Source organism: Silene latifolia, chromosome 11 (assembly GCF_048544455.1).
Source record: "Silene latifolia isolate original U9 population chromosome 11, ASM4854445v1, whole genome shotgun sequence".
NCBI lineage: Eukaryota > Viridiplantae > Streptophyta > Magnoliopsida > Caryophyllales > Caryophyllaceae > Silene > Silene latifolia.
This window is the reverse complement of record NC_133536.1, coordinates 6937820-6964850: the sequence shown is the minus strand read 5'-3', so window position 1 is coordinate 6964850 and position 27031 is coordinate 6937820. Positions and strand designations below refer to the sequence as shown.

The 27031-nt window shown below is 42.4% G+C and overlaps 2 protein-coding genes across 2 annotated transcripts; one reads left to right on the top strand and one right to left on the bottom strand.

Annotated features, from left to right (window-relative positions):
* Positions 1-462: 462 nt before the first annotated feature.
* On the bottom strand, positions 463-3532 carry LOC141610851 (protein LURP-one-related 5-like). The gene is made up of 2 exons (XM_074429133.1): positions 3109-3532; positions 463-1538 (listed from the first exon to the last, which is right to left on the bottom strand). The coding sequence occupies exons 1-2, from the start codon at positions 3343-3345 to the stop codon at positions 762-764; spliced, it is 1014 nt and encodes a 337-aa protein (XP_074285234.1). The 5' UTR covers positions 3346-3532; the 3' UTR covers positions 463-761.
* Positions 3533-6900: 3368 nt separating this feature from the next.
* On the top strand, positions 6901-8360 carry LOC141612812 (uncharacterized). Its single transcript, XM_074431561.1, has 3 exons — positions 6901-7044; positions 7360-7443; positions 7707-8360. Exons 1-3 carry the CDS (start codon positions 6901-6903, stop codon positions 8358-8360), a joined length of 882 nt encoding a protein of 293 aa, XP_074287662.1.
* The last annotated feature ends 18671 nt before the right edge of the window (positions 8361-27031 follow it).

The window sequence follows — 27031 nt, the reverse complement described above, 5'->3', positions numbered from 1 at the left end:
ATAAAAGTCATTAACCTGGTTCGGGCGAGCGAGCCTCCTTTCTTTTAGTCCTATTAGCTACTGCAACGGTCCCTTTGTATCTGCAAAGAAAAGCTAAACGGTTGACTGAAAATGAAGATCGGGTCTTCGATCAACTTAATAATATCCCGCTCCATACGATTGGCCGCGGGAATGTGTTCATATTCCGAGTCAGAAGAAGTAGGTTACTAGCTTATTGCACGTGCCGAGTTTTTGCCGAAATTAAAAGAGTCAGGGGCGGATTTAGCCACTTTTTACTAAGGCTATAGCCCTAGATAAATTTGATATACAATTCAGTGCACTAGATTTTCATTATTATCAAACAACACAGATGGTAAGTGATGTGTATTCTAGCAAGTAGATCGGGGTTTAATTCCCAAAGATGCATTTTTTTTTTCTCTCCTTATTTTTAATATTCGTTCTTCACAAACTTCAATATTATTATTTTTGTTTTACAAAAATCCAATTTCATAATATAATCTCTTCTGAATATTTTACAATGGAATAATCCAATTTCATAATATTATGCTACGGTTGTTGGACAGGCTACACAAAAAACTTTCACTTTTCGAGTGTTCAGGAACCCGAAAACCCATAAATGGATATGCCAACGATTTGAAATTTCTTTAACCAATAAATTTCAATGGTTTATAAATCTAGCCCTAGATATAATTCGTTCCTGGTTCCGTCCCTGAAAAGAGCATAATAACAAATGTTAATTGAGGTCGGATCGTTCATGTATGCTAGGACAAAACTAGGCATTGATCCAAATTGCCAAAAGTTTTGTAAGGAGGGAACGGTACTATAGCATGCATAACTCTTTCAGAATGTGAGTTAGAGAATCGAATTGAGCTCGCGATATTGAGACAATTGAAGGCAACGCAAACATTTCTTCCGATCCGTTGAACTAACGTTTCACGACGACTCGAGCTCATCCATTTATTTACCTTCCTATTGCAAATTGCAATCCCAACAGTTTTAGTACTTCCTAATAGAAACGGTCCTTGAGAAATCGCGAGGGCCGCCATATTAATCTTATTATTAGAAACATCGTCGAGCCGATTAAGCCAATCGGATACAACGTGAAGCCCATTAGAAAGCCCATCAGATTTCACAATACTAAGCCCATTAGCGGCGGGTACACTAAGCTCGTCAGAAACATCGTCGTCCCCGTCAGCATTGATCTGGTCCAGGACAAGAACGAGGCCCATTGCGAAAGCGGAATCAAAACCCGGTTTAATGAGAATCGAAAAGGCGTCTTTACCCATTACCACTTTTGATGATATATCGACTTTTCTTCGAATTTCTGCCATGATTTCTCGAGTTGTTGCGTCGTAAATTGTACAACTTCTATCTTCAAAGCACCCGTCGATTTGGTATTTTTCGCCTTCGTTGTCAAATACTTCTACGTTTACTTCTGATCGTCCGTAAATTGATGATCGTTTTACGCTGAATATCGGCTTTGAGTCTTCCGTTCGTTCGCCTATGTAGCCGTCCCATCTGTTGTGCAAGCTCGGACGCTATAATATAACGTAAAGTATTAGGGAGGTTCCATTGTAAAACAAATACTTGTACCACTTACTAAAAATTCTAGTAAAACAAAAGGAAATAACAAAAAAAAAACAAAAAAAAAATCTTCCCAATTCTTTACTATTATAATCGTCAATTAATTTTATGATGAAATTTTCTACAAAGTGTGCCGTTATTTACCAATTCGCTGAATTTTTTTTCACGCGTTGTTATTTATTTTGGTGTAAAAGGACTTATAAGAGCTATTTTAATATTGATGGAGTTTTAACCTAGATCATAAATATCACCAGTTACGAGTTAACATTCAGACTAGTTGACATCTGATTTAGGTGAGAAATAAAATTGTAGTACACTATCACTTTGCTAATGCTACTTGCTTAAAGCGACAATGTGTTATGTGAGCACGTTAATTGTACAATTCAAGACCTAATAATGTCGACATTATTCCCGTTATAAATGTAACGACATGTTCATTTAATTAAAGAATTATTGTACTTGTCAATGCCATTAATTGAAATCTTCCTAATTTCCTCCATGTTCTTAAACGATACGGTAATTATTGTGAAGACGGTTTTATAGTGTGGGAGTATCATGTTATATAACGAGTAAAAACAATATATTTATTGATAATAATAAATAAGTATTATAAACAATTAAATGTCTTACTCCGTATTTTATTACTCGTTCTTTCTAAAGAGTAGATCTTCTGAAAGACAGTCTCACAATAAATTTATTGAAAGAGTATTTTACAATTTGGTCATCATTTCCAACGTATAATATAATCCATATGTCTGAATTATTTGTTTAACTTTGATTAAAATGTTTCTCACAAATTTAGAAAACGGGAGAACAAATGACTAACTAAAATCATAATAAAATTTATTTTAAACTTAAATTCACTAGTCCAACATTTCTCTCATCGTAGATTTTGCCTATAAGAACACATGGTTAGGGTCCTATACCTTTTCTTGACATTTCATTTTCTTATCTTTATGTGTGGCCTATATGTTAAAATAGTCCAAATTTACGTTTATTCCGTAAATAACGTCAGAAATTCATAAATTGGGGAAAAAAAGTACTTTCTCCGTCCCAGTTATTTTAGGGTTTAGGATGTGAGTGCGTCATTTATGTTACCCTTATCCCCTAAGTCGTAATACAAACATTTAAATAAGATCGTACTATATGTAATAAAATAAATTATGCTATTTAATGATATCAATAATTTTATGTATTTGTACCATACAACGGTCTTATGAGTTATGCACATGATAATAAATTGAAGCTAGGAGATGTTTGAGTTGGACCGTCTAGGGTTTGTCATTAAGCAAAATAAACATTGCAAGAGAGATGCGGTTTCAGATGCAATAAGTTCTTATAAAACCGTCTTATATAATAATATAAGAATATGCGGATTCAATTTAAATGAAATTCATACGCTTGATTAAAATATAACTCACAATCTCACATATATTAAAAAAACCGTATATATTCATTTGTATGGAGGGAGTATATATAGAGTATATTTTTTTTAACAAAAAGATGGTTTAAGTAAAACAATACCTTACGACGGACGGTGAAGAGGCAACGACCGAAAGCGTCCATGAGAACGATCTCACCCTGGTTATCTCCCCCTTCGGAACGATATGAATCGACTCGAAAAACAAGTTTTCCATGACAATTATAAACGTTGAAACCATCACCAACGGAAAAAAGAGAGGTCTTACAAGCTGTAAGATTAACATCTTTTTCACTAAAGAACTCACCATTATTGTTTTCTTCTTCTACTATATTATTCATCTTTGATCAACCCTTTAAGTTTCTTAAGAAGCGGAGATTGCCCTAGCTGTCGGACCAAAAAGACAATTTTTATTAAATTTAGTGATACTTTGAGAAAATAGAGAAGAAAAATGTGTAGGTGGTGAATAATAAATAAAGTATTTTTAATACTATGAATTATGATCACAATATTTTATGGCTATACTTCAAGAATATATATACTAAGAAGATATTTTATAATAAGGTTTGTTATTATCACCATAAGTTTTGAGAGTCGACAAGTTTGTCAAGTCAAAACAAAAGTTTTGTGGTTGGTCTAAATAATAAGTGTAGTGAAAAACAAATTTTGAAAATTGTACTCTATTATTAAATTGTCTTTAAGTATTTGGAAAAGTATAAATTTGAGCAATTATTGGTAGAGTGTATATTGGATCAATATAAAAAAAATTATTAGTGGAGACCTCTCTTTCGGGATATGAAAGGTAAGTCGGGCGAACTTTTTGAATTTTCATATTCATTTTCGATAGTTATGTACGATTTAAATTTCTGACCATTTGTAAGTCATGATGACGTTTATTATTTAAGTCGACTAATTGATCAACAATAATTTCTTAAGATAAACATTTTATAATTTATACTCCGTATAGAGTAACTTTTAATATAAATATATTGGTACATATGCTTATGTATAGGAAAACAACTAATTGATCAACAATAATTAATATAAGGTAAATGATAATTTAACCATGTTTTTCATGCATTTATAAGCTAATATTATTTGGAACCCTTATTATTTTGTCGAAAATATTTTACTATTATAATATGTCAATTCCTTGTAATTTTTAAGGTTAAAATATAGGAATTTTGAACAAAAAGTCAAATAGGAAGAAAAGGAAAAAATGAAGTAATAGTACTCCAAAAACATAAAATAATAATAATAAGTCGTTCTCGGGTTTCTACCTTGTGAGCGGTTTCTTTTTTCTGTCCTTTTTTCCTGGTAGTTTCGTCCTCCACTAGGGGAAAAGATATTAATTTCCACAAAAATTTTACAAAAATTCTCTATAATCTCTCGGTTTCTATCTCGGGTTTTCTTTACTTTGCATATGGCTGAGGAAGAAGTGGGTTTGGGCGGTGAGGATGAGGCGGAAGATGCTTTTGATTGGATGATGGAGCAGATGGCGGGAACTCACAACCGTCCAAGCTTGCCCTAATTGGGCGGTTATGGGGTTCGAAAACCACCAACATCAAGGCAACAATTGAGACGATGTGCAAACTGTGGGGTACGCGAAATGAGGTCCGAGGTAATGTTCTTGATCCTCAAACAAAGACCTTTATGTTTCATTTCAATGGTTTGAAGGATAAGCAAAGGGTGATGGAAGGCCAGCCATGACACTTTGACTCTTTCGTCTGGTGCTTTAACGACCCAAATACAAATGGAAATCTTTGGAATGTTCCCCTGTCTTTCGTGCCCTTTTGGGTCCGTATTTACGACTTACCTTTGGAAGGGAGGGATAGGGAGGAGAATTGTCGTAGGCTAGGCAACCAGATTGGTGTGTTTGTGGCAAAGAATTCCTCTTCGTTTCCTCATCTTGATCGTGCTATACGTTTGCGCGTCCTTCTGGAGGTTCGAACCAAACTGAAAAGGGAAGTCTCTATCCGTATGAAGGGTGGTAAGGTTGTAAACTTCGCTGTTAAATATGAACGACTGCCTCTGTTTTGCTATGGGTGTGGCTTGCTAGGGCATGGGGAGAAGGATTGTGAGGATGGGCCTTATGAGGAGGGGTCGCATGATTATGGGAGTTGGATTAGGGCCTCGCCATGGAACACGGTTAGGGTAGAAGATAGTGGCAGGAAGAAAACGGGGGTGGGGAGAGCTCTCAGTAAAGTGTTTGAGGATATGGGAAAGGTAGAGGAAACAATTTCTATTGAAAATATGGTAAAGAACCTGCAGGCGGTCTCTATTCATACTAAGCCTAGCAAACAGATGATGGAGGAGGGCGTAGGCACCCTTGCTATGACGTTGCCTGCTGGGGGAGGTGAGTTAGTGGTGGAGAAGGGCGAAGGGGCTTTGGGGCTTGGTCAGGTGACTGGGAAAGGGTTGAGTAGAGAGAAGGGCCCGGGGAAATGGCAAAGAATTCCAAGGAGTGGCTCTCATTCAATCCATGGTGGGAGCACGAGAGAGGTGGCAACGAAGAAGCGTGTTAGAGACGAGCAAGGGGAGGTCTTTAGTGGGAAACCCAAGCGGCTTCATGGCTTAATGGGTGGTTCTGATGTTACTATGGGGGATAGTGCCTCTGATAACTGGGTGTGGGAGGGGGGTGGTGAGGGGAGCAATAACGAGGAGGTGGGAGAGGATGGTACTGTGGCGGTGGGAGGCGAGTTGGATGTGGGGCAGAGTGAGTCTAATTTTATGTCTAGATCGGCGGAGGTTGCGGACCTGCAACCCCGCCGGGAGCAATGAGTCTTCTTTGCTACAACTGTCGTGGTTTAGGCAACGACCCGGCAGTTGTTAGGTTGAGGGGGTTGCTACGGGGGGGGGGAAGCGAGAGGTGGTGGTTTTAATGGAAACTAAATTAGGGGGACAGGAGATGCATCAGGTTATCAACCTTTTGGGGGGTGACTATGATGGTGTGGGGATCGATTCTATAGGGAGGTCTGCGGGGATGGCTATTTTATGGAAGGAAGGGGTGGAAGTGGAGGTTCTCTCTTCGACAGCCCATCATATTGATGTAGTGATCAGGGGCCTCTTTAATATTAATGAGTGGCGACTAACGGGGTTCTATGGGTGGTCACATAATGAGGAAAAATGGAGAACTTGGCAGCTTATGCGTGATATCAAACCGTCGTCAAATTTACCATGGGTTATGATTGGAGATTTCAATCAAATTTTATTTGAGCATGAGAAGAAGGGTGGCCCTCCGAGGGAACAGAGACTGATGGATGAGTTCGCGAAGCGATCAATGATTGTGGGTTGCTGGACATTGGTTTTTCGGGAAATAACCATACTTGGTGGAACCGGAGGAGTGAGTCGGAGGCTGTTTTTGAGCGGCTTGATAGGGCATTAGCCACTGTTTCGGGAAATAACCCTAGGATTATGTTGACACACTTGGAGTTCGATAAGTCTGATCATGTCCCTTTGAAGCTCTCTATGTTTTCTCCAGTAAGGGTAAAGAAAGGGAAACGGTTTTGGTTCGAAGATATGTGGGCTCAAAGTGAGGAATGTGAAGAGGTGGTGCGTGATGCTTGGTCTAATGGGGGCTCTGTAAATTTAGGGCATGTTGCCTTGAATAAACTGGAGGTTTGTTCGAAGAAGCTGGGCGAGTGGAGTAAGATTCATTTTGGTGATTTACGACGGCAAATTGAAGCAACGAGGAATCGGTTGCATTTCTTTGACAGTTGTGCTCTTGATGACAACGCGGTTGCTGAAAGGAAGACCATTTGTTTGAAGATTGATGGACTCTTAATGGCTGAGGCGATACACGTTTTTTCCACCTTCGTGCTTCGAATAGAAAACGGAGAAACAATATATCTCGGTTGAAAGACGACTCTGGGAATTGGGTTACGGAGGAGGGGAAAATGAGGGAGCTAGCTATGGGGTTTTTCGACTCGTTATTCTTGTCGGAAGAGCCTACTAGGATCGATGAGGCACTGAAGGGTGTTGGGCCTTGTGTCACGACTGACATGAATGCGGAGCTGACCAATACCTTCACGAGGGAGGAGGTGCGAGGGGCCTTATTTCAGATGAAACCGAGTAAAGCTCCGGGGCCGGACGGACTAAATGCTATTTTTTATCAAAAATATTGGCATATTATTGGTAATGATGTGGCGGATTATGTTATCAGCTGTTTAGAGGGCAGAGAGGACATGACTCGGGTAAATCACACGCACATAGTTCTTATACCAAAAATAAAGCATGCTACGGAGTTAAGTAATTTTAGACCGATATCACTCTGTACTGTTATTTATAAATTAATATCCAAAGTACTTGTGAGCCGGTTAAAAAAATTTCTGGATGATTTGGTGGCGGTTGAACAGAGTGCGTTTATTCCGGGGAGGCTCATTGCGGATAATGCTATTTTGGCTTTCGAGAGCTTTCATTTCCTCAAACACACAATGCAGGTAAGAAAGGGTATATGTCTCTGAAACTTGACATGAGTAAGGCATACGATAGGGTTGAATGGAGCTTCCTCGAATGTGTCTTGGTTAAAATGGGCTTTGCACCGAGATGGGTGGAATTGATGATGAGCTGTGTTCGAACGGTGAGATTGGCTGTTTTGATTAATGGAATGCCGTCTGCCTTTATTCGTCCCCGACGGGGATTACGCCAAGGTGACCCGCTTTCACTCTATTTATTTATTCTTTGTGCTAATGCTTTTTCTAAGCTGCTCTCAAGGGAAGTTGAACGAAGATGCCTCTATGGGGTTCGGGTTTGCCGTGAAGCTCCTAGTATTTCGCATTTGTTTTTTGCGGACGATTCTCTAATTTTATGCCGAGCTGACAGGAAAAATGCCGAGACTATAAAGGGGGTTCTGGACCTATACCAAGATGCGTCTGGCCAACGTTTAAATATGCAAAAGTCGGAGCTATTTTTTAGCCCTAGTACGGGAGTGATCGAGCAGAATGAAGTTACACAAATTTTAGCAGCTAATGTGGTGAGTTCACCGGGTAAGTACCTCAGCATTCCGGCTGTGGTGGGGAGGAATAAAACGATGACTTTCAATCACCTAAAAGAACGAATTTGGAAGAAGTTTAAGGGGTGGAAGGAAAAACTCCTCTCATATTCGGGCAGGGAAATCCTCATAAAGGCTATTGCCCAATCGATTCCCACCTATCATTTGGGATTGTTCAAATTTCCGTCTACCTTATGCTCTAGTATTGAGGGTGATTTGGCCAGGTTTTGGTGGGGATATAGTGGGGAAAAACGACAAATATATTGGGTTGCTTGGGAGAAAATGTGTTGGTCTAAACAAGAGGGAGGCCTGGGGTACCGTGACTTTGAGTCGTTTAATCTCGCTATGCTTGTCAAGCAGCTATAGAGGATCCAGGAGAGACCAGATTCTTTGGTGGCTCGGGTTTTGTCAGCTAGATACTTCCCGACGGGTGACATTTTCGATGCTAAACTTGGTCATCATCCCTCCTTTGTGTGGCGAAGCCTTATGGAGGCCCTTCCGATATTAAAGAAGGGATGTGTGTGGGTTATTGGTAACGGACAACGGGTAAGGTTTTGGAAGGATATGTGGTGTTTAACGGAAACGTTGCCTGGAATTATTTCCCCTGTGAGTGGCTTGCCGGATTGTGTGGTGGCGGATTGGTTTATGGGCCAGCCGAGAAGATGGAATGAAGAGCTCCTCCGTCAATATTTGTATGATTTTGAGGTGCGTGAAATTTGTCGAATCCCTTTATGTACTGATGATGAGAGTGATAAATTAGCTTGGCCTCATACAAAGAATGGTATTTATACGGTAAGATCGGGCTCTCATTTTATCTTCGAGCAAAAGCGAGCTGAGCGCGGGAATAGAGGTTCGAGCAACCCGTCTAACTTCTGGTCGCGGTTATGGCGGATTAAATTACCACCAAAAATCAAAAGCTTTGTGTGGAGGGCTTGCAAGGGAGCTTTACTGTGTGGGTTAAATGTGCAAGAGCGAGTCCGCGAGGCTGATCCGACTTGCCAACGGTGTGGGAAAGAAGTGGAGAGTGAAACACATGCCCTGTTTAGCTGCCCGTTTGCTCAGGCCGTGTGGGATGTGGGTGGTTTAGAAGATGAGACCGTGGGGGATGTCTTTGGTGGAAGTATAGTGGATTGGGTTGAGGGGACTTTGAGGCGAGAGCAGGGTGAGGAGGCGTGCAAGTACCTGGTTCTCTTATGGGCTAGTTGGAACTTCCGGAACGAACTCTACTATGGTGATGCGACGACTGACCCTAGCAGTTTGGTGGGGAAGGCGTTGAGTTTCTGGGAAGAATGGAGGAAGGCACAACCCATGGGTGCTCGGAAGGGGGGTGCTCGGAGTAGGGAGAAGACTGTGTGGATTCCACCGGCAATGGGGCAATGGAAACTTAATGTGGATGCAGCGATTATGGGTGAGGCAGGTTGTGGTATGGGGATCGTGATTAGAGACCATACCGGGAGCGTTGAACGGGTGGGTGTCCAACAGGTTCGTGATAGGTGGGACCCGGATATTGTGGAAGCCATGGCTGCGGATTTTGGACTAAGGACGGCATTGCAAATGGGACTCGATAATGTGGTGCTTGAATCAGACTGTTCGGCGCTGATAACTATGCTAAAGTCGAAGTTCTTCCCGACAAATTACTTTGGGAGAATGGGGAAAGTAGTTTCGGATTTAGCTAGTAATTTCACTTGTATTCGTTTTAATTTTACTCGTCGTGAGGGTAATTATGTCGCTCACGAGTTAGCCTATCTCCTGTCGATTGATTATTCTTCTCGGTATTGGGTTGGATCGATTCCGGAGCGTGTCGAACCGTTTGTAGAGCTTGATGCTCTTGATTTACCAGGCTAATGAAATCCCGTCCTTTCTTTAAAAAAAAAACATAAAATAATCAAACCCGTTAGAATGAGCAGTTAAACATACCAATAATAATCCGATTTAAGCTAAATTTTCAAACAACAATCAGCATCAACTTAACCTAAATCTCGAGTATATGACAAAATTGAATTGACTTACTGTTCCGGGTGTAATTCCAGAGCAAGTATCGTTACCACCCGTGGCTTGTAGAATGATGTCTTGAGTTGGATTCTCCTTTGGTCTTATTCGTTCCTCTCGGCCTCTCCTGCAACAACGAACGAACTGAGGGCTTGGCTTTGTGCCAAGCGTACTCACTCCGACGCCCAAGTCAGTAAACTTAAATATATATGTTGTATGCTAATTGGCTAGGAATATATTGCAGAGAGACAAAGAAGATTATACCGGATGAATAGTGTATTTAGGTTAAGTTGTGTATTTCTGAATTGGGATCACATCCTCAATGAAGGTTGAGGAGTATTTATAGACTTCACCTTTTGTCACGTAGTGGCCAAGTGGCCAAGTGGCTAGCAGGTGGAAAGACTGATCTACCCCTCGGCCGAGGTTTCTATGGCGGGCCGGCGGGCCCTGTTGACTCACCGCCGAGGGGTCTTGGATGTGAGTACGCGGGTATGTGTCCCGGCTGGAAGGTTGTCATGCCGAGACCCGGGCTGACCGGCTGATGATTCTCATCGGCTAGGCTGTCTAGGTCGTTGACTTGCTGTGGACATCTTTGACCTTGCTCAATATGTTGACTTGGTCAGCGGTGCAGAATATGCCCCATCAATTTGCCCCCAGCGTAGTCTATGCCGTGGTATGGGCTTCGATGTACGTCTGAGCGTATATTCTGCGCAAGTAGTTTGTAAAAAATTTTCTGCATCGGCTTCTTCTGCGGCGGCTTCTTTTACCTCGGCCTGGTCTTTTCTTAGGCCGTACCATATCCCCCCTCCACATGGATGTGTATTGGGCATCCGATGTGGAAAAGAAAGGGACGCTGGCCGAGACCGGGGTTGAGACTACCGGTTATTTTTGATTGCCCCCGGCCGGCGGTGTCTAGCTTGGTCGATCATGTGGCCGGCGGAGGAAAGGTGCATGGGAATTTGTTGAGGAAGGTGAATAGGCGGAGAGTTTTGAATAGGCGTGTTGAAGACGTTTGGTCACTGTTGCATTGATTGACACAACTGTTGCAACGATTGACATCCCGTGGTTGCATGTCCAACACGTGTCTGCATGCTGATTGGTTGACGCTTCATGGGCTGCTCTCTGATTGGTCTTGCCTCATGGGCTTTTCCCTATAAATAGGGCAGTTGCTCCGTGAAATTGGTCACCAATTTCATTCTCCAAAATTTTTCTTCTCTAAACTTGTAAGGGCTTCTGTCTTCTAACATTCAGAGTTGTTATTCCGGCGAGTGTTTTTCTTCGAGGTAAACAAACAAACTTCTTTTTATTTTGTTGAATAATTGTTGCTATTATGTTTGCTACTGGCGCCGGGACTAGCACTTCTGCGCCGGAGGATTACCCGTTGCGTCTTGATGGGGAGGAGATACTAGACGCCATTCCGATAAGGTTTGGAGGCCCTAGGTCTCCTTCTCCCGCAGTCGATCCACCAATACTGGGGGGACGGGGGGATGAGGGTGAGGATGCTGATGAGGATGAGGGGACCCCTTCCGATGGTGGGAGGCTGTCTGTCCCAGATCATGGCGAGCCCTGTACGACTGGTCTTGAACGTGGTTGGTTCCATAAGTTCGGCCGTTGTTCCGGCGAGACATTTTTCGGAGGCCATTTCTCGTTCGATGAGGGGTATAGGATCGTTATTCCTAAAGAGGGTCAGGCGGTCTGTTGCCCTCCACCGGGTCACACCGGCGTGTACATCGTATCCGGGTATGGGGCTGCGGTTTCCTCGAATAGATACGTCGTGGCCATTATCGTAGCTATGAACGTCGCGGTGGCCCAACTACATCCGCTGGCCATGAGGACGATAGTTGGCTTTGTGTGGCTTTGTCTCTTTAAGGGGAGATCCCGACGATCAACTTATTCCGCCGACTTCACGCCTCCGACCGTCAATTGCTAATAAGGTGGGGTGGTACAGCGTCTGACGACGAGAGCCGGCTATGCCTCCGTGAACAAGCTTACTTCTGTAAAGACCGCAACGGCGGTGGGTTTATGTCCAAGTGCTTGGAGGATTACCCATTGCCCCGGTCTTTCCAGAGCCCTGTTTACTTGCGGTGTGAGAACCGGGAAGAGTATGAGGAGTGTACCTCCCGGGGTAAGGTGAAAATGGACGCTTCGAAGGTTCCTCTTACTGAGGATGAGGAGCGGGCGATGCAAGCTGTTCGATCTTGGAGAAGGGATGGCTGCCCCAGACTCGATTATTCTTCGAGATGAGCTGCTCGGTCACGTCGGCCTCATACCGGCCCTCAGCCAGGGTGAGTGGGGTCGGTGTGAGGCCTATTTTTGCCTGTCATGCTCCTGTTTTTAGAGTTATGTTCTATTCCTGTCGTGTAATTCTTGTTTGGTTTTCTTTTTGCAGATCGGTTTGGCCAGGATCTGTCCGAGAGTACCTTGAAGCGGTTGGGCCTTGATAAGGACGGGAAGGTAGTTGTGCGGCATCCTACGGCTGAATTGCGCGATCGCAGACCGTCTCCCACCGAGCTCATGGATAAGCAGCTAAAAGGGGTGGATCCGGTGGCGGCTCAGGCAAGGGTTCTCGGAGGCGTGCCAAAGAGAACGAAGAGGGCTGCGACTACGGCGGCGGAGGCGTCTGTGCCTGCTCCCTCTTCGACCCCAGTGGTTCAGAGGGAACCTGTGGAGGTCGTTGATATTACACGGGGTCGGTGACCATTGCTAAGGAGCCGCCGCTTGCTTCTACCGTTGTTGGGGAGAAGAGGAAAGAGCCACCGTCTTCTTCCGTTGTTCTTTGGGGAGAAAACCGATCCATCCGGCCCTCGAAAAAAAGGGCCCAAATCTGTACGGATCTAACTTGTGGTTCGGATTTGGCTGGTTCGGCCGGACATCCCGGCAATTAACCGCTTTCGATGTGTCAATGCACGGTGACATGGATGCTTTGTGCAAATTTTTGCAGATCCTTCCTCGGCGGCCGCCGTTCTTATTGAACGGCAATGGGGGAAGCGACCGAGAGGGCTATCGAGACGGCGGGTGACGGAAATGTCATTGTTGACTCCTCCGCTCGTAGCATCTCTCGCCTCCGAGCTTGTGGCGGAGGGTCCGAGAATGTATAAGAGGTCCGGCGAAGTGGACCCAACAAGCGGCTCCTATATCGCGGAGCGGGAGAAAACCATGGGCCAAGCTGCGCCGCCGATGGCGAAACTTAGACTTGACCTCTCTCGCCGCAAAGGGGAGGCCGCGAAGTTTAAATCGGATTTCTTCTCCGCCAAGAAGCGCGCGGAGGAGGTTGAGAAGTCTGGCCGGGGGCCGAGAGGGCCAAAGTTGAGGAAGGCGATGGCGCCACTTTGCCAAGATGATGGAGGAGCGGGATAGGTACAAGGACGCTCATAAAGCCGCGGTTGCCGAGGGGAAAAGTGGAAGAATCGGTTCCACAATCAAGCGGAGGCGCTTAAGGACGCGCAGTCGTCATCGCTCAAAGGGAGAAGGACATTGCCATGCTCCAAGATGAACTTCTCCCAAAAATGTGCGCCCAATTCCGGGACCGGGCCGAGGAGGCGACCGGGAGGCGATAAAAGGGTCGTCCCCGATGGCTCCTTTCCGTGGGATAAATTTGAGAAGCTCTTGGACGAGATGGCCGAGGCTGCGGAGGCGTGGCCGAGAAGACGGAGGCGGCGAAGGTGGCTCGGTAGGCGAGGTGCTTGAAAATGTCGAGCCCTCGTCCGAGCCGCCAACGAGGAGGCTGCTGCTGCTGCTGGCGATGGAGGGAATCAACGAGGCATAGGGAGACGGGCGGTCGTCACCGGACTCCCGGCGTCTCGGATAGTTTTAGGCTGTTCGGGGCCAATTATTGAGCCTTCTCTCCCCGCCATCTTTTGGCGCTTCAAATCCTAAATCAGCCCTTTTGTTTCCTTATTTCCTTGCTTCTTGTAAAACTTTGGTAGGTAGAGTTTTAGGCTATCCTTATGGGGACGGCCGTCGCTTGTACTCTTCTTGCAGTTATTAGTTTTTTAATGGAGTTTAATCTTCTGGGTCCTCGGCTCTGGCCGGGGCTTTGATCATATTATTCCTCACTTGTCTTCTTGCGTTGTTTTAATTGAGTGCCTTTGTTTTTACCGTCGGCATGGCCGAGCGGTTAGTACGCGCATCACAACCGTGTTAACGTCTTTAGCATTTCCTTTAGCGTGCGGTCATTGTGTCCCCGTCGCTCTCGTTTAGGGCGTAATCGTAGGCATATTGACCGCCGAAGCCGCGTCTCAACCGCACCGAGTATCGTTTCTTCTAGCATATCGGTCGTTGTGTCCCCGTCGCTCTCGGCTTTGGCCGAGGTAATCGGGGTTACGGCTCGATAGCGCTTATCGGTCATTGTGTCCCCGTCGCTCTCGGCTAGGGCCGAGGTAATCGGGGTTATGGCTCGATAGCATTCGTAACTGTAGGCATATTGACCGCCAGACTCGCGTCTCAACTGCACTGAGTATACGTTTCTTCTAGCATATCGGTCGTTGTGTCCCCGTCGCTCTCAGCTTTGGCCGAGGTAATCGGGGTTACGGCTCGATAGCGCTTATCGGTCATTGTGTCCCGTCGCTCTCGGCTAGGGCCGAGGTAATCGGGTTATGGCTCGATAGCATTCGTAACTGTAGGCATATTGACCGCGAGACTCGCGTCTCAACTGCACTGAGTATACGTTTCTTCTAGCATATCGGTCGTTGTGTCCCCGTCGCTCTCAGCTTTGGCCGAGGTAATCGGGGTTACGGCTCGATAGCGCTTATCGGTCATTGTGTCCCCGTCGCTCTCGGCTAGGGCCGAGGTAATCGGGTTTATGGCTCGATAGCATTCTTCTAGTGTACCGGTCATTGTGTCCCCGTCGCTCTCGGCTGAGGCCGAGGTAATCGGGGTTAATGGCTCGGTAGCGATTCTTCTCTTTGAGTGACAAACACTTCGATGGAAAAGTTGGGTGATTCATTCGTTTGCTATGATCATGCGTTGGGGTGTCCACAATGGATTTGGACACCTCCGCCGCTACACAAAGTATTTCCTCAAGTTGTCGGTGTTCCAATGGCTCATCAAAGGCACACCTCCCATGTCTGTCAGCCGGTATGTGCCCGGTCTCATCTCTTCAATCACCTTGTAGGGACCCTCCCAGTTGGCCGTCAGTTTACCATGAATATTTCCTTTGTTGGTGGCAGCCGACTTCCTTAGGACTAGGTCTCCCACTTTTAAATCCCTCTTGTGGACTCTTCTGTTGTAGGCTCTTTTCATCCGGCTTTGATATACTGCCAAGTTGAGGCGCGCTGTATCTCGGCTTTCTTCGACCAGGTCTAAGGAAGCTTTCAGGCCATCCTCGTTTTCAACTGGGCTGAAGGTAGCCGTTCAGAATGTTGGCACCGTTGCTTCAATCGGTAGGACTGCTTCGGAGCCGTAGACTAGGTGGAAAGGGGTGTATCCCGTTGCTTCTTTCTCCGTGGTTCGAAGGGACCATAGGACGCCGGGTAGTTCATCGGCCCATCTTCCCTTAAGGTCTTCGACTGTCTTCTTCAAACCGTTGAGGATCGTTTTGTTGGCCGCCTCCGCCTGTCCGTTGCTCTGTGGGTGGCAGACGGAGGAGTATGCAAATTTGATACCAAGCTCTTCTAACCAATTCATTATCGTGTCACTCCGAACTCTCGCCGTGGTCAAATACTATAACTTGGGGTAGTCCAAACGAGTTATAACATTTTCCCAGTTTACCTTTACGACGGCCGTAGTCTTCGCCGTCATCGCTACGACTTCAACCCATTTGGTGAAGTAATCAACAGCGACGATCAAGAACTTCCTTCCTCCGGAGGTCTGTTGGGAATGGTCCTAGCATGTCCATCCCCCACCGTGCGAAGGGAAGAGGGCCGAGCACCGGTTGTAGGTCCCCGGAGGGAGCGTGTATTACGGGGCATGCATCTGACGATTCGTGCACTTCTTGGTCTTTGTTCGAATCTTGGAGCATGGTGGGCCGAGTAGCCGGCTCGTAGAGCTTTGTGGGCTAGCGTTCTTGCCCCCATGTGGTGTCCACAGATGCCTTCGTGAATCTCAAGATTAGCTCTGCGTCGGCTGGACCGACACACTTCAAAAGTGGTCTTATTACGGACCTTCTGTACAGTTCTCCTTCAAACACTAAGTACCTGGCGGCGATCCGTTTCATTTTGGCCGAGGGATTGCGGCCCTCCGATAATTCACCTGTAAGTTTGTGTTTCATTATCGGAGTCATCCATGTTGTCTCGGCCTCTACGTTGCCCACCATGCCGTCGGTCTCATTGATGCTCTTCGCATTCGGATATCTACCAAAGACGGTTCGGTGACGTTCTTGATGGTTGAGTTGGCAAGTTTGGAGAGAGCGTCGGCCCGGTTGTTCTCGGATGTGGGAACGCATTGGATTCGGAAAGACTTCAATTTTGCTATGTCGGCCTTTACCCTTTCTAGGTACCTTACCATTCCGTCGTCCCGAGCCTCGAACTCTCCTCCGATTTGGTTAGTAACCAACGGTGAGTCTGTCTTCAACACAATGTGCTCTCTGCTCCCAGCCCTAGCTAGCTCGACCCCGGTTATCACCGCCTCGTATTCGGATTCGTTGTTCGAGGCCGAGAAGGTGAATTTCAAGGCGTACTCGAACTCGTCCCGTTTGGGCTGATGATGAGGATGTCGGCTCTGAGCCGTTCGTCGTGGAGGAGCCGTCGGTGTAGACCTCCCATATGCCTGGGTTTGGCTCTTCTTGATATGTGCATTCGGCCAAGAAATCTGCAAGTGCTTGCCCCTTTATCGAAGGCCTTGGTTTGTACTTGAATGCCGAAACCGAGAGTTCCACCGCCCATTTGATGAGCTCGCCGGATTGTTCGAATCTTTCCAAAGCTTTCTCGAGTGGTCGATCGGTTAGGACCGTCACGGGGTGTGCGTCGAAGTAGGGTTTTAACTTCCTTGTGGCAACGACGACGGCGAAGGCTGCTTTTTCAATTAGTGGGTAATTTCTCTCGGCGGGCAACAAAGCGTATGGTGACAAAGTAGATTGGGTGCTACTTGTTTGTCCTCTTCCCGATGATCACGGCGGCGACCGTGGCCGAGGTAATCGCTATGTATAGGTATAGCGTCTCCCCAAAGATCGGCCCAGGACGAGTTGGGAGAGTCCGAAGATGGGCTTTCGATTTGCTTGAAAGCCGTGCTCTGTTCCTCCCCCCAGCTGAAGTCTTTATTCCCTTTCAAAACTTTGAAGAATGGGGTGCTCTTGTCGGTGACCGAGAGATGAAACGGCGAGAGCCGCCATTCTTCCTGGTCAAGATCATAACCTCTTTTCGGTTCCTTGGCTCCGGTAGGTCTAAGATTGCCTGGACTTTGTCCGGATTTGCGTCGATGCCTCTGGCACTGACAAGTACACCGAGGAATTTACCTGCCCGGACACCGAAGTTGCATTTCATTGGGTTGAGCTTCATCTTGTATTTCCTTAGTGAACAAAATGTTTCGTGTAAATCGGCGAGGTGTTCGCTGTCGGACTTGCTTTTTACAATAGCATCGTCGACGTAGGCCTCGATGTTTCGCCCTTTTTGATTTTGGAACACTTTGTCCACCAGCCTTGTATACGTTGCGCCGGCGTTTTTCAAACCGAACGGCATCATTTTATACATGTACGTGCCGTTAGCGGTGATGAATGCGCATTTGGGCATGTCTTCCTCAGCCATGAAAACCTGGTGATATCCCGAGAAGGCGTCTAGCGTGCTCGGATGGTGTATCCTGCCGTGGCATCGATTAAGCTGTCTATCCGTGGCAGAGGGTAACAATCTTTGGGGCATGCTTTATTAAGTTGGGTAAAGTCTACACACATTCTCCATGCCCCCGATGACTTCTTTACCATCACAACATTGGCTAACCACTCCGGGTAGGTGCAAGGCATAATAAAGCCCGCCGTAAGTAGTTTATCTACCTCGGCTTTGATGGCCTCATCTTTCTCGACGGAGGAGTTCCTCATCCTTTGCTTGACAGGGCGAGCGGTGGGGAGTACGTTCAGCTTGTGAATGATTACTTCCCGGCTTACGCCTGGCATCTCGAATTCTGGTTGGATTACTCCGCCGGCGGAGGGCTGTATGACTCCAGAATTGTTGAAGGTATCATCTGGGTGGAGGGGCTCGTCGGTTACGAACACCTCTTGTTCTTTTGACATCTTCTTGGTTTTTTGGGTGGGTTTTTGTTGTTTTTTTTTTTTTGTTTTGGGAATGAATGTGACTAGCTTCTAGTGTCTTTCCCCACAGACGGCGCCAATTGTTCCGGGTGTAATTCCAGAGCAAGTATCGTTACCACCCGTGGCTTGTAGAATGATGTCTTGAGTTGGATTCTCCTTTGGTCTTATTCGTTCCTCTCGGCCTCTCCTGCAACAACGAACGAACTGAGGGCTTGGCTTTGTGCCAAGCGTACTCACTCCGACGCCCAAGTCAGTAAACTTAAATATATATGTTGTATGCTAATTGGCTAGGAATATATTGCAGAGAGACAAAGAAGATTATACCGGATGAATAGTGTATTTAGGTTAAGTTGTGTATTTCTGAATTGGGATCACATCCTCAATGAAGGTTGAGGAGTATTTATAGACTTCACCTTTTGTCACGTAGTGGCCAAGTGGCCAAGTGGCTAGCAGGTGGAAAGACTGATCTACCCCTCGGCCGAGGTTTCTATGGCGGGCCGGCGGGCCCTGTTGACTCACCGCCGAGGGGTCTTGGATGTGAGTACGCGGGTATGTGTCCCGGCTGGAAGGTTGTCATGCCGAGACCCGGGCTGACCGGCTGATGATTCTCATCGGCTAGGCTGTCTAGGTCGTTGACTTGCTGTGGACATCTTTGACCTTGCTCAATATGTTGACTTGGTCAGCGGTGCAGAATATGCCCCATCACTTACATAATACGAAACCAAAACTTATAGAATGAACAAGTGGTAGGGTCAAGATTTAGGATCAGAGGGGGCGAAAAATATCAAGGGGGCGAGCACTCCTACTAGAGTAGAACCCATTCACCCAACACACCTAACCCAACTCAAAACCGACGTGACACTTAAATTGACAATGTAAAAAATACTATGAACAAGACCGGAACCAACCCAGCTCAAAACAGACTTGACACCTGAATTAACAGGATAAACGATGCTCTGAACAAGAACAAATCTATGGGACCGACTACATAGTAGATACGATGTCTCATGTCTCACAAATTCTCCCTTATGACGGAGAGTATCCGTCACAAACTTGTGACGGGTACCATATTGTCTCACAAAAAACCCATAAGAGTGAGAGAAGGAGCACATGGGGTGGGTGCCCACCTTGTCCCCTCTACCCATTTCCACTCACAAAATAACCGTCGCAAAATCCGACCCGTTACAAGGGAGACCTACTGCTCATGTCTATCCAAATTTGAATCGCAAGATATGTCAGCGTCTTACTTGTGACGGGCTAGCCCGTCACAATCTTGTGACCTCTCACCAAAAAGGAGAGGGGACAAGGTGGGGCACCTTTCATATGCTTCCCACTCACCTTTTAATTCGAATTTTGTGAGGAAAACGGTATCCATCATAAGCTTTTGACAAATATCACCCGTTTTCAATGAGATTTTGTGATGTCATTAACCAGGAGTTCATGACTACTCCCAAAGATGCCACTAACGAAATATATTGTACGGAGTATTATTTAGTATAGTAAAACTCCAGTTTACATGATTTGGCTGTATATCTTTTACGATTGACAACATACTCACTATGTCTCGGTTATTTGTTGTCTTTTTTTATATTTGGGTGTTTTAATCAATTGTTATCCTTTCTATTTTAAAAATGAACTTGATGAACTATTTGATCATTCACACTCAATTTGTTCTATTTGTCATTTATTAATTGACCATTTCCTCTTTCCTTGGTATTTTTGCGAAAACCAAAGAACAACAATTAATCGGGACGGAGGGATTATTTCATAATGTCGTTTGTTTAGTGGTATAGCGATGGAGCTATTAGAAGTGTTTTACCCGGTAGGTTCGTTAAAACTAACATGATTCAAAATGACTTGTTAATAAAAAAGAAAATAAAAAAGATGACGAGAAAAGAGAAAATGAAACATAAAACAAACATGAATAATGATATTTTTATATAATTCTTGTATACTCTCCAATCCATTCTAAATTATCACATCGACTTTTTAAAGCCAAACTTGTAAAATATTACTGAACTCGATTATGTATAGTCAAATTTGAAATTTGAAACCTAAAATATTCCAACGCTTAATCCACCTTTTTACATTTAATCCACGTCAATTTTTTTTAATAAATTACACCCAAGTTAATAGTTCAGTTTATAAATTGCAGCCAATATCGGATTTCGACCACATTTCCGTCAAATTTCAAAAAAATTGGGTTAAAACGTATTTTCTAAGACGATTTTGCCCTTCTGCCTTCCTTTATTAACCTTGTGTTTGTTTGATGATAACATCTCATTCATTCCCTTTCCTTCTTCATCCTTCTCTCTCATATTTTCCCTAATTTGATTTACTTCATTGTGTTCCTCATCCTCAAGGTAATTCATTCCCCATTGTATGAGTAGTTTTTGAAGCCATTTCCTACAATATTCAAACTTTCCTTGGTTACACTTAAATTCACCATCATGATAGACACGCAAACTTACCCTTGTATGAGTAGTTTTTGAAGTCATTTCCTACAATATATCCACAACAAAGGAGAAATTCAAAGATGAGAAAGCCTAAACTAAGGCATAGAAATGCAAAACTCATAAACACTATAATACCCAGAAATTCAAAACACATAATTAAACTAATTAAAACCCAAATATTCAAAACCCAGAAATAACCTAATTTAATAGCCATTAATTATGAACACAGAAATTGAAAATTCAGAAATCAGGATGACCAAAATTAATCTAATTCAATGCCCATCAATTATAAACCAAGAAATTAGGGAAACATTATATTAGTGCATGTACATAACCTCCACAAGATCATTGGAAAGAAGAACATCATTGTGCTGATATTACCAAACGTACTACTTTCTCCGTCTCAGTCATTTAAAAATGTATAATAAACTTTAATAATTTAGAATTGAATAATAAGTCTGTAGTAGTCGTCTTGACCTAAAGAAAGATAGTTGTACATGATGATAGTGGACTAGTGGATACATACAATGACAACAATATCGATAGTAAGTATGAATACAACTATACAAGAAAACCTATCTTGGAAGTGTTCCCTTTGAATTGCCTTCTGTCCATTGTTGAAGAATTCATACTTACTATCGATATGAGACTTCATACTGAGTACGTGCTGACGAAGAGAAAGGATTCTCTTTTCTAAAAAGAAATGGAGAGGTCCAAATTGCATTCTGTTTGGTCCAAATTGCATTCTGTTAACATCGAACGATAATTCTAGATTTATGTATAGAATTAAAGCCATTCTGTTGACATCGAACGATAATTCTAGATTTATGTATAGAATTAAAGGAATAATAGAGTATAGAGGGGAAACTATTATTAAATGGATTTGAAAGACGAAATGAAGAGAATCCTACGTATTGTTTGTCCAACACTTGCTATCGATATGAGGTATACTTACGGCTATTGTATTTGATGAACAATTTGATCATTCATACTCTATTTGGGCTATTTGTCATCTTATAATTTAGTCTCTCCACTTTCCTTGATATTTGTGCAAAAACCAATGGACAATAATGACATGTACGGAGTACATTACTAATTACTACACTAAAATTTCCGTACGTTTTTTAACCCGTAATTTCCAATCATGCAGCCGCTTCTGCTTCTCGAAATTACAGTTTTGCGCAACTAACTTCATATACCCTCGTTAAGTTGTGTTGATGATAATAGATACTCCGTAGATTTTTTGTTATAACATAAGTAAGAAAGATAAAAAGAAAACATAAAGAGAGCAACACGCTGATTTACAACATATAGTGTTTAAGTGTGTTAGCTACGTGACTACGTCCACAATAATTTCATAAGCAAAACGAATTGAAGAAGAGTTCCATTTATTAAAAGGTTCTAGATTTCAGAGTTCAAATTCAGGATAGTTATGATTTGAATAACAGTAGTTAGGATACGATTTGAGTGTTTATATAATTTCCGATGGAAATCATTAAAATTTCAGTTGAAATTTCCGAGTTTACTTTATATAATTAATTACTCATTTGTCCTCCCTGAGTTCAATTCCTAACTCTGTCACTACTACAAGCGAATACATAAAAGCTAGAAAAACCCACTACTGAGACATGCATGGTGGACAAACTAATTTATAGATTCAAGTCATAATCTAACATTACTATCGGTAACTTCTATTATTATATGATACGAAAACATCCCTCCTCTATTATCATATGACCCAATTCAACGTAGGCATTTGCATGTGTTGATGGCTTAAATAAAGGCTTGGTATCGGGCCTCATACGGCACCCAGGTGTTGTCATAATAGCTAACAGTAATAAATAAGATATCAATCAATCCCAAAATAATAGAACAACTACCATCTCGAATCTCGATCTTCCAGAGACAACTAGTACCATGATGATAACTGTCAATGTATCAATGTCATCCATAGTGATCTCAATTTAATAATATATTCTTGGAATGCAAATTGATAATCCGTACGATATTTCATGAGTGATTAACAAAATTGTATATTGATTATTTCAAAAACGGTTTTTCTAACATGTATCAATGTACACAAATTCTCATTATAGACGGAGATTATCCGTCTATACGTATAGACGGATACCATTTTCCCTCACAAAATACCCATTTGCCATAAAGTGGGAAGCACATGGGGGTGCCCCACCTTGTCCCCCCTACCCATTTTATTAGAGGTCTTTACCCGTCTGTTCGTCCCACCTGTCTATACCAAGACTTATTGATCAATGTATCATAAGGGCACACGTTAAGAAGTTAATTAGAGAAATATTGGCATGAATATTTCATTAATTATGGCAAATGTTTCTCTAATTAACTTCTTAACGCGTGCCCTTAGACACATGTTAGAAAAATCGTTCCAAAAATAGTTGATATTTAAGTGTTTATGCAAATGATACAATCAAGATATAGTATGCTCATAATTTAGTGTTTGAGTATAAAATCGTGCGTGAGACTCTAACCATCAGTTTAAACTTTTGACTACGATGGTTTCTTAATATGATATCAGAGCCATGTGACTAAAAGATCACAGGTTCAAATCTCAACTCTCCCGTTTCTAAAGTAGAATATTTAGTTTCTAAAGTAGAATATTTAACCTCAGGTATGACCACGTCTGCAGTTACATTCACATTCCAAGCCCAATAAAATTTATATGAGGGGGCGTGTTAGTATACAATCGTTTTTGGAACTCCAACTATCGGTTAGATTTAAAGCATTTCAATCATTAAAATATGCTTAGTAGGCAAGTTGATATGTTCGACTTAACTTTCGGCTTCAATACGACAATATCTATGAGAGTAAAGAGACTAATAATCTAATATAATACGGAGTATAAGATTCATCCAATAACGGGTTGTATTTCGGATTTTATAATGTGTCTTAAGAGCACTCATTAAAAACTCGTATGAAGAATAATTTTTAGGGTAATGATAAATACAACCCAGAAGAAATCAAAAGAGGAAATAAATTCTTAAAATATACATTAATTGTATTGGTTAATGTGTAATTTAGTTCTTAATTCCTAAATCAATACCCAAATTAGAAGGTATTTAATGGTTAAATACAACCCGGTGGGTTGTATTTAGCATTACCCTAATTTTTAAGATTATTTCGTTAAAAATGGTAATAATTGTACTGTTATCAGAATCTTGATTCGATGCTTTGATTCTAAGATTTTACGATCAAAAAAAGTTTGATCATCCTTGATTTTATGATTATTCTAGTCATGGTTATAAAATCTTATGATCCTATTTATTTGAAAGTTTTAATAGTTATGATCATAATACGATCATCTATTCTTACGATCCAATTCAGAAAATAAATTTAGGGCATACTATGCATGTTAGAAAAAACCCGTTTTCTATTCTAGCATTGTGATTTCCTATTTTATTATATAGTTACTACTTCTTGAGTATTAGATCGATGATATGATGAATTGATGATTATATATGTTTCATCTTTGCTAAACTCCATGCATGTAAGTAGGGGTGTTCATTCGCGGTTCGGTTCACCAAACCTCTAACTTAATTTATTTCAGCTCTATTCATCTCTGCTAAATTCAATTTAGTTCAGCTCTTCATTCATCTCACTTCAGTTCAGTCAACTCAATTCAGTTCAGTTAAATTAAGTATACCTCCACTTAGCTCAACTACATTCATTCCCAAAAAAACATGGACTTTTAGTGCTCACGGATATTTTCTTACCATTTTAAGTAAACTATGTGTACTGTGTAGTATAGTTAATTACCAAATCCAACGGATCCTAACACCAAAAGGATTATGTAGATTATTAAAGGCTAACCAATCAAAAGACATTAACAACAAAATTAGCTCATTTGTGGGTCCATGCATTAGTAAGAAATTCGATATTTATGTGCAACAATTCAATATAGTCATACTTCCCTATTCAACAAAAAGACAAACTTAAAATAACCAATAAGTAAAGTTGAAATTCATAGTTTGTGGACAAATATATCAACATCAATTTGATTAATCTTATAAAAAAATACTATTTGAATTAAGTAGTAAAAAGGTACGTAACATAAACCCACCTTGCATGAATTTAAACCAATCATTATAAACACATATGCATTCTTGACGTATTCATATTATTTTAGGTTTGTAGTGCATAGACTTCAACTTTTCCGTTTTAAGTTTAAGACAGGTAAAATATTTTATTTCAAATGTGATAAGAAAATATTGCATAGAGAATAAGTGATAACAAAATGCTTATCTTATGTATATAAATGAGTGTGTATTTGACACGTTTTAATTTTAAGACGGATAAATCCATTTTAAAAAAGGCTTATTAGTTATGGTGAAAATTAATAGTAAGTCAACTTATATCTATTTATAGAAGGATTAATATTACGTTATCTTCTAGAGGAAATTTTATTTTAATTTGAAGGATCATAAATTTATTTGAAATGTCCTCTCAGAGAAAATGTTGGGTGTTGACTAATATTGAGAGCCTTAGGATCCAAGTAATAACATACTATACAACGATAAAAGATAAAGAAAAACAAGAAATAAAGCCATGTATAAATTTACGTGATTTATAAATGGTGTGTTAAGGCTCTTAGCTATGTTCCCAAGACATAAAGGATTGGAGGAGAGTTTTATCACAAATAGGATTATACATCCAATTTTACCATAAGCATTGTACAATTAAGGTATAAGAATCCGAGCTTATATCTATCTTTTTTTTTTTTGAAGGAAACCCCGAAAGGGATTAATCTATTAAACTAGCATCATGTTCCGCCATACAAAGAACTTCCATTGGGATCACGGATTCCCAACTGCGACGACCCTCACGCCAAGGTCCAAAACGAGCTAAATTATGAGCGACCTTATTATTGTTTCTACGCGTAAAAACAAAAGATGGACTCCTAACAGAATTACAAATCGACAAAATGTCTTCATAAACTAAAGACAGATCACTCCGTCTTTTGGCCTTCCTCAGTAGGTCGTGCACCACAACTGCGCAATCGCTTTCCATTTCAATGTCTTGATGTCCATGCTTCACTGCCTCTGACAAGCCGTGCTGTAATACTACGGTTTTATGAGTCTCTGGGTACTCTATCGAGTGGGCCTTACTCTGTCGAGTAAGTGTGTTTTGCGTTTTAAAATAGTTTCTGACCTGTTGGGTACTCGATCGAGTAGCCGGTTTACGGGGGGATGATTTGTCGAGTTTTGTTAATAATGCGAATTAATATATAAACACTTCCGTCACTTTCATAATACGCTTTTACAAACCTAATTACTTTCAAAAGAGATTTCAACCTACGTACTTCGCATTCATCGCATTATTGACAAATCCCGGAGCTTGGAAGGTCGGAATTCACCTTTCTTTACATCTTTGTGATCCTTGCGTCGAGGGTATGATCTACGTACCGAATTTGTTATATTTAATTAAGTCTTGTTAAACCCTAATTTTGGGAATTGGGGATTTGTGTTAGTTTCGTGTGGTTAGTGATATATGTGATGTTATGTTAGGAGGAGGATTCGTAGAAGAGGCTTTTTGATAACAAAATTTGTTGAGATCGTCCGACGTGTTTGCTTTCCGGGAGTTTCCTACTCAGTATTAGTCCCATAATGTGTTGGTGGTGATTTGTGATTGTTGATTGTTATCATACGAGTATTGTGACGGGTGTTGGTTTTGATTGTTGTTTAGTAGTTGTGATCGATTGCATCTATCTGTGTTTTTCGGGGTGCGTCCCTGGCTGAGTGGAGTCACTTGCGGGAGTGGTTTCACGCCCATTATTCGCCTTCTGTGGAACCCGCCACAGAAAGAATGTGCACATTAATGCATTTGGGTTATTCGCTCAAAGGAGATGAGCGGGGCTTAGGTGGGAACGGCTGCGGTCCCCCACTGGCGGCAAGGAGTAACCTGTTGCGATGGGTACTCTGGCAGGGCTACACACTTTAGTGTGTAGTCAGGATTGTGGAGTTGGTGATGGAATTCGGAGTACATCTATGACGATATAGATGTGTTGGTTGTTGTATTGTTGAGTTATATAAATTGTGTGATTAGTACTGACCTCGTTTATTGTTTTAAAAACTGTGGTGATCCATTCGGGGATGGTGAGCAATTGTTGAGCAGGTATGAGTCGAGATACATGGGCTAGTTGGGATATGTCACCTTCAGATGATAGAGTCTTCCGCTGTAGCATGAGTAGTTTATTAGACATCTGATTTAGTTGATGAGATAGTTGTTTTGAGAACTTGTAACCCGTATTTTGGGTATTTGGTTTGGATTGTATTTTATTCACTAAACTATTACTATTTAAATGTTTCGTTATTGTCTTATGTTTTCATTGACTCGGGGAACCGAGATGGTAACTGTTGGAAATCTATATCTCATTATTTAACATA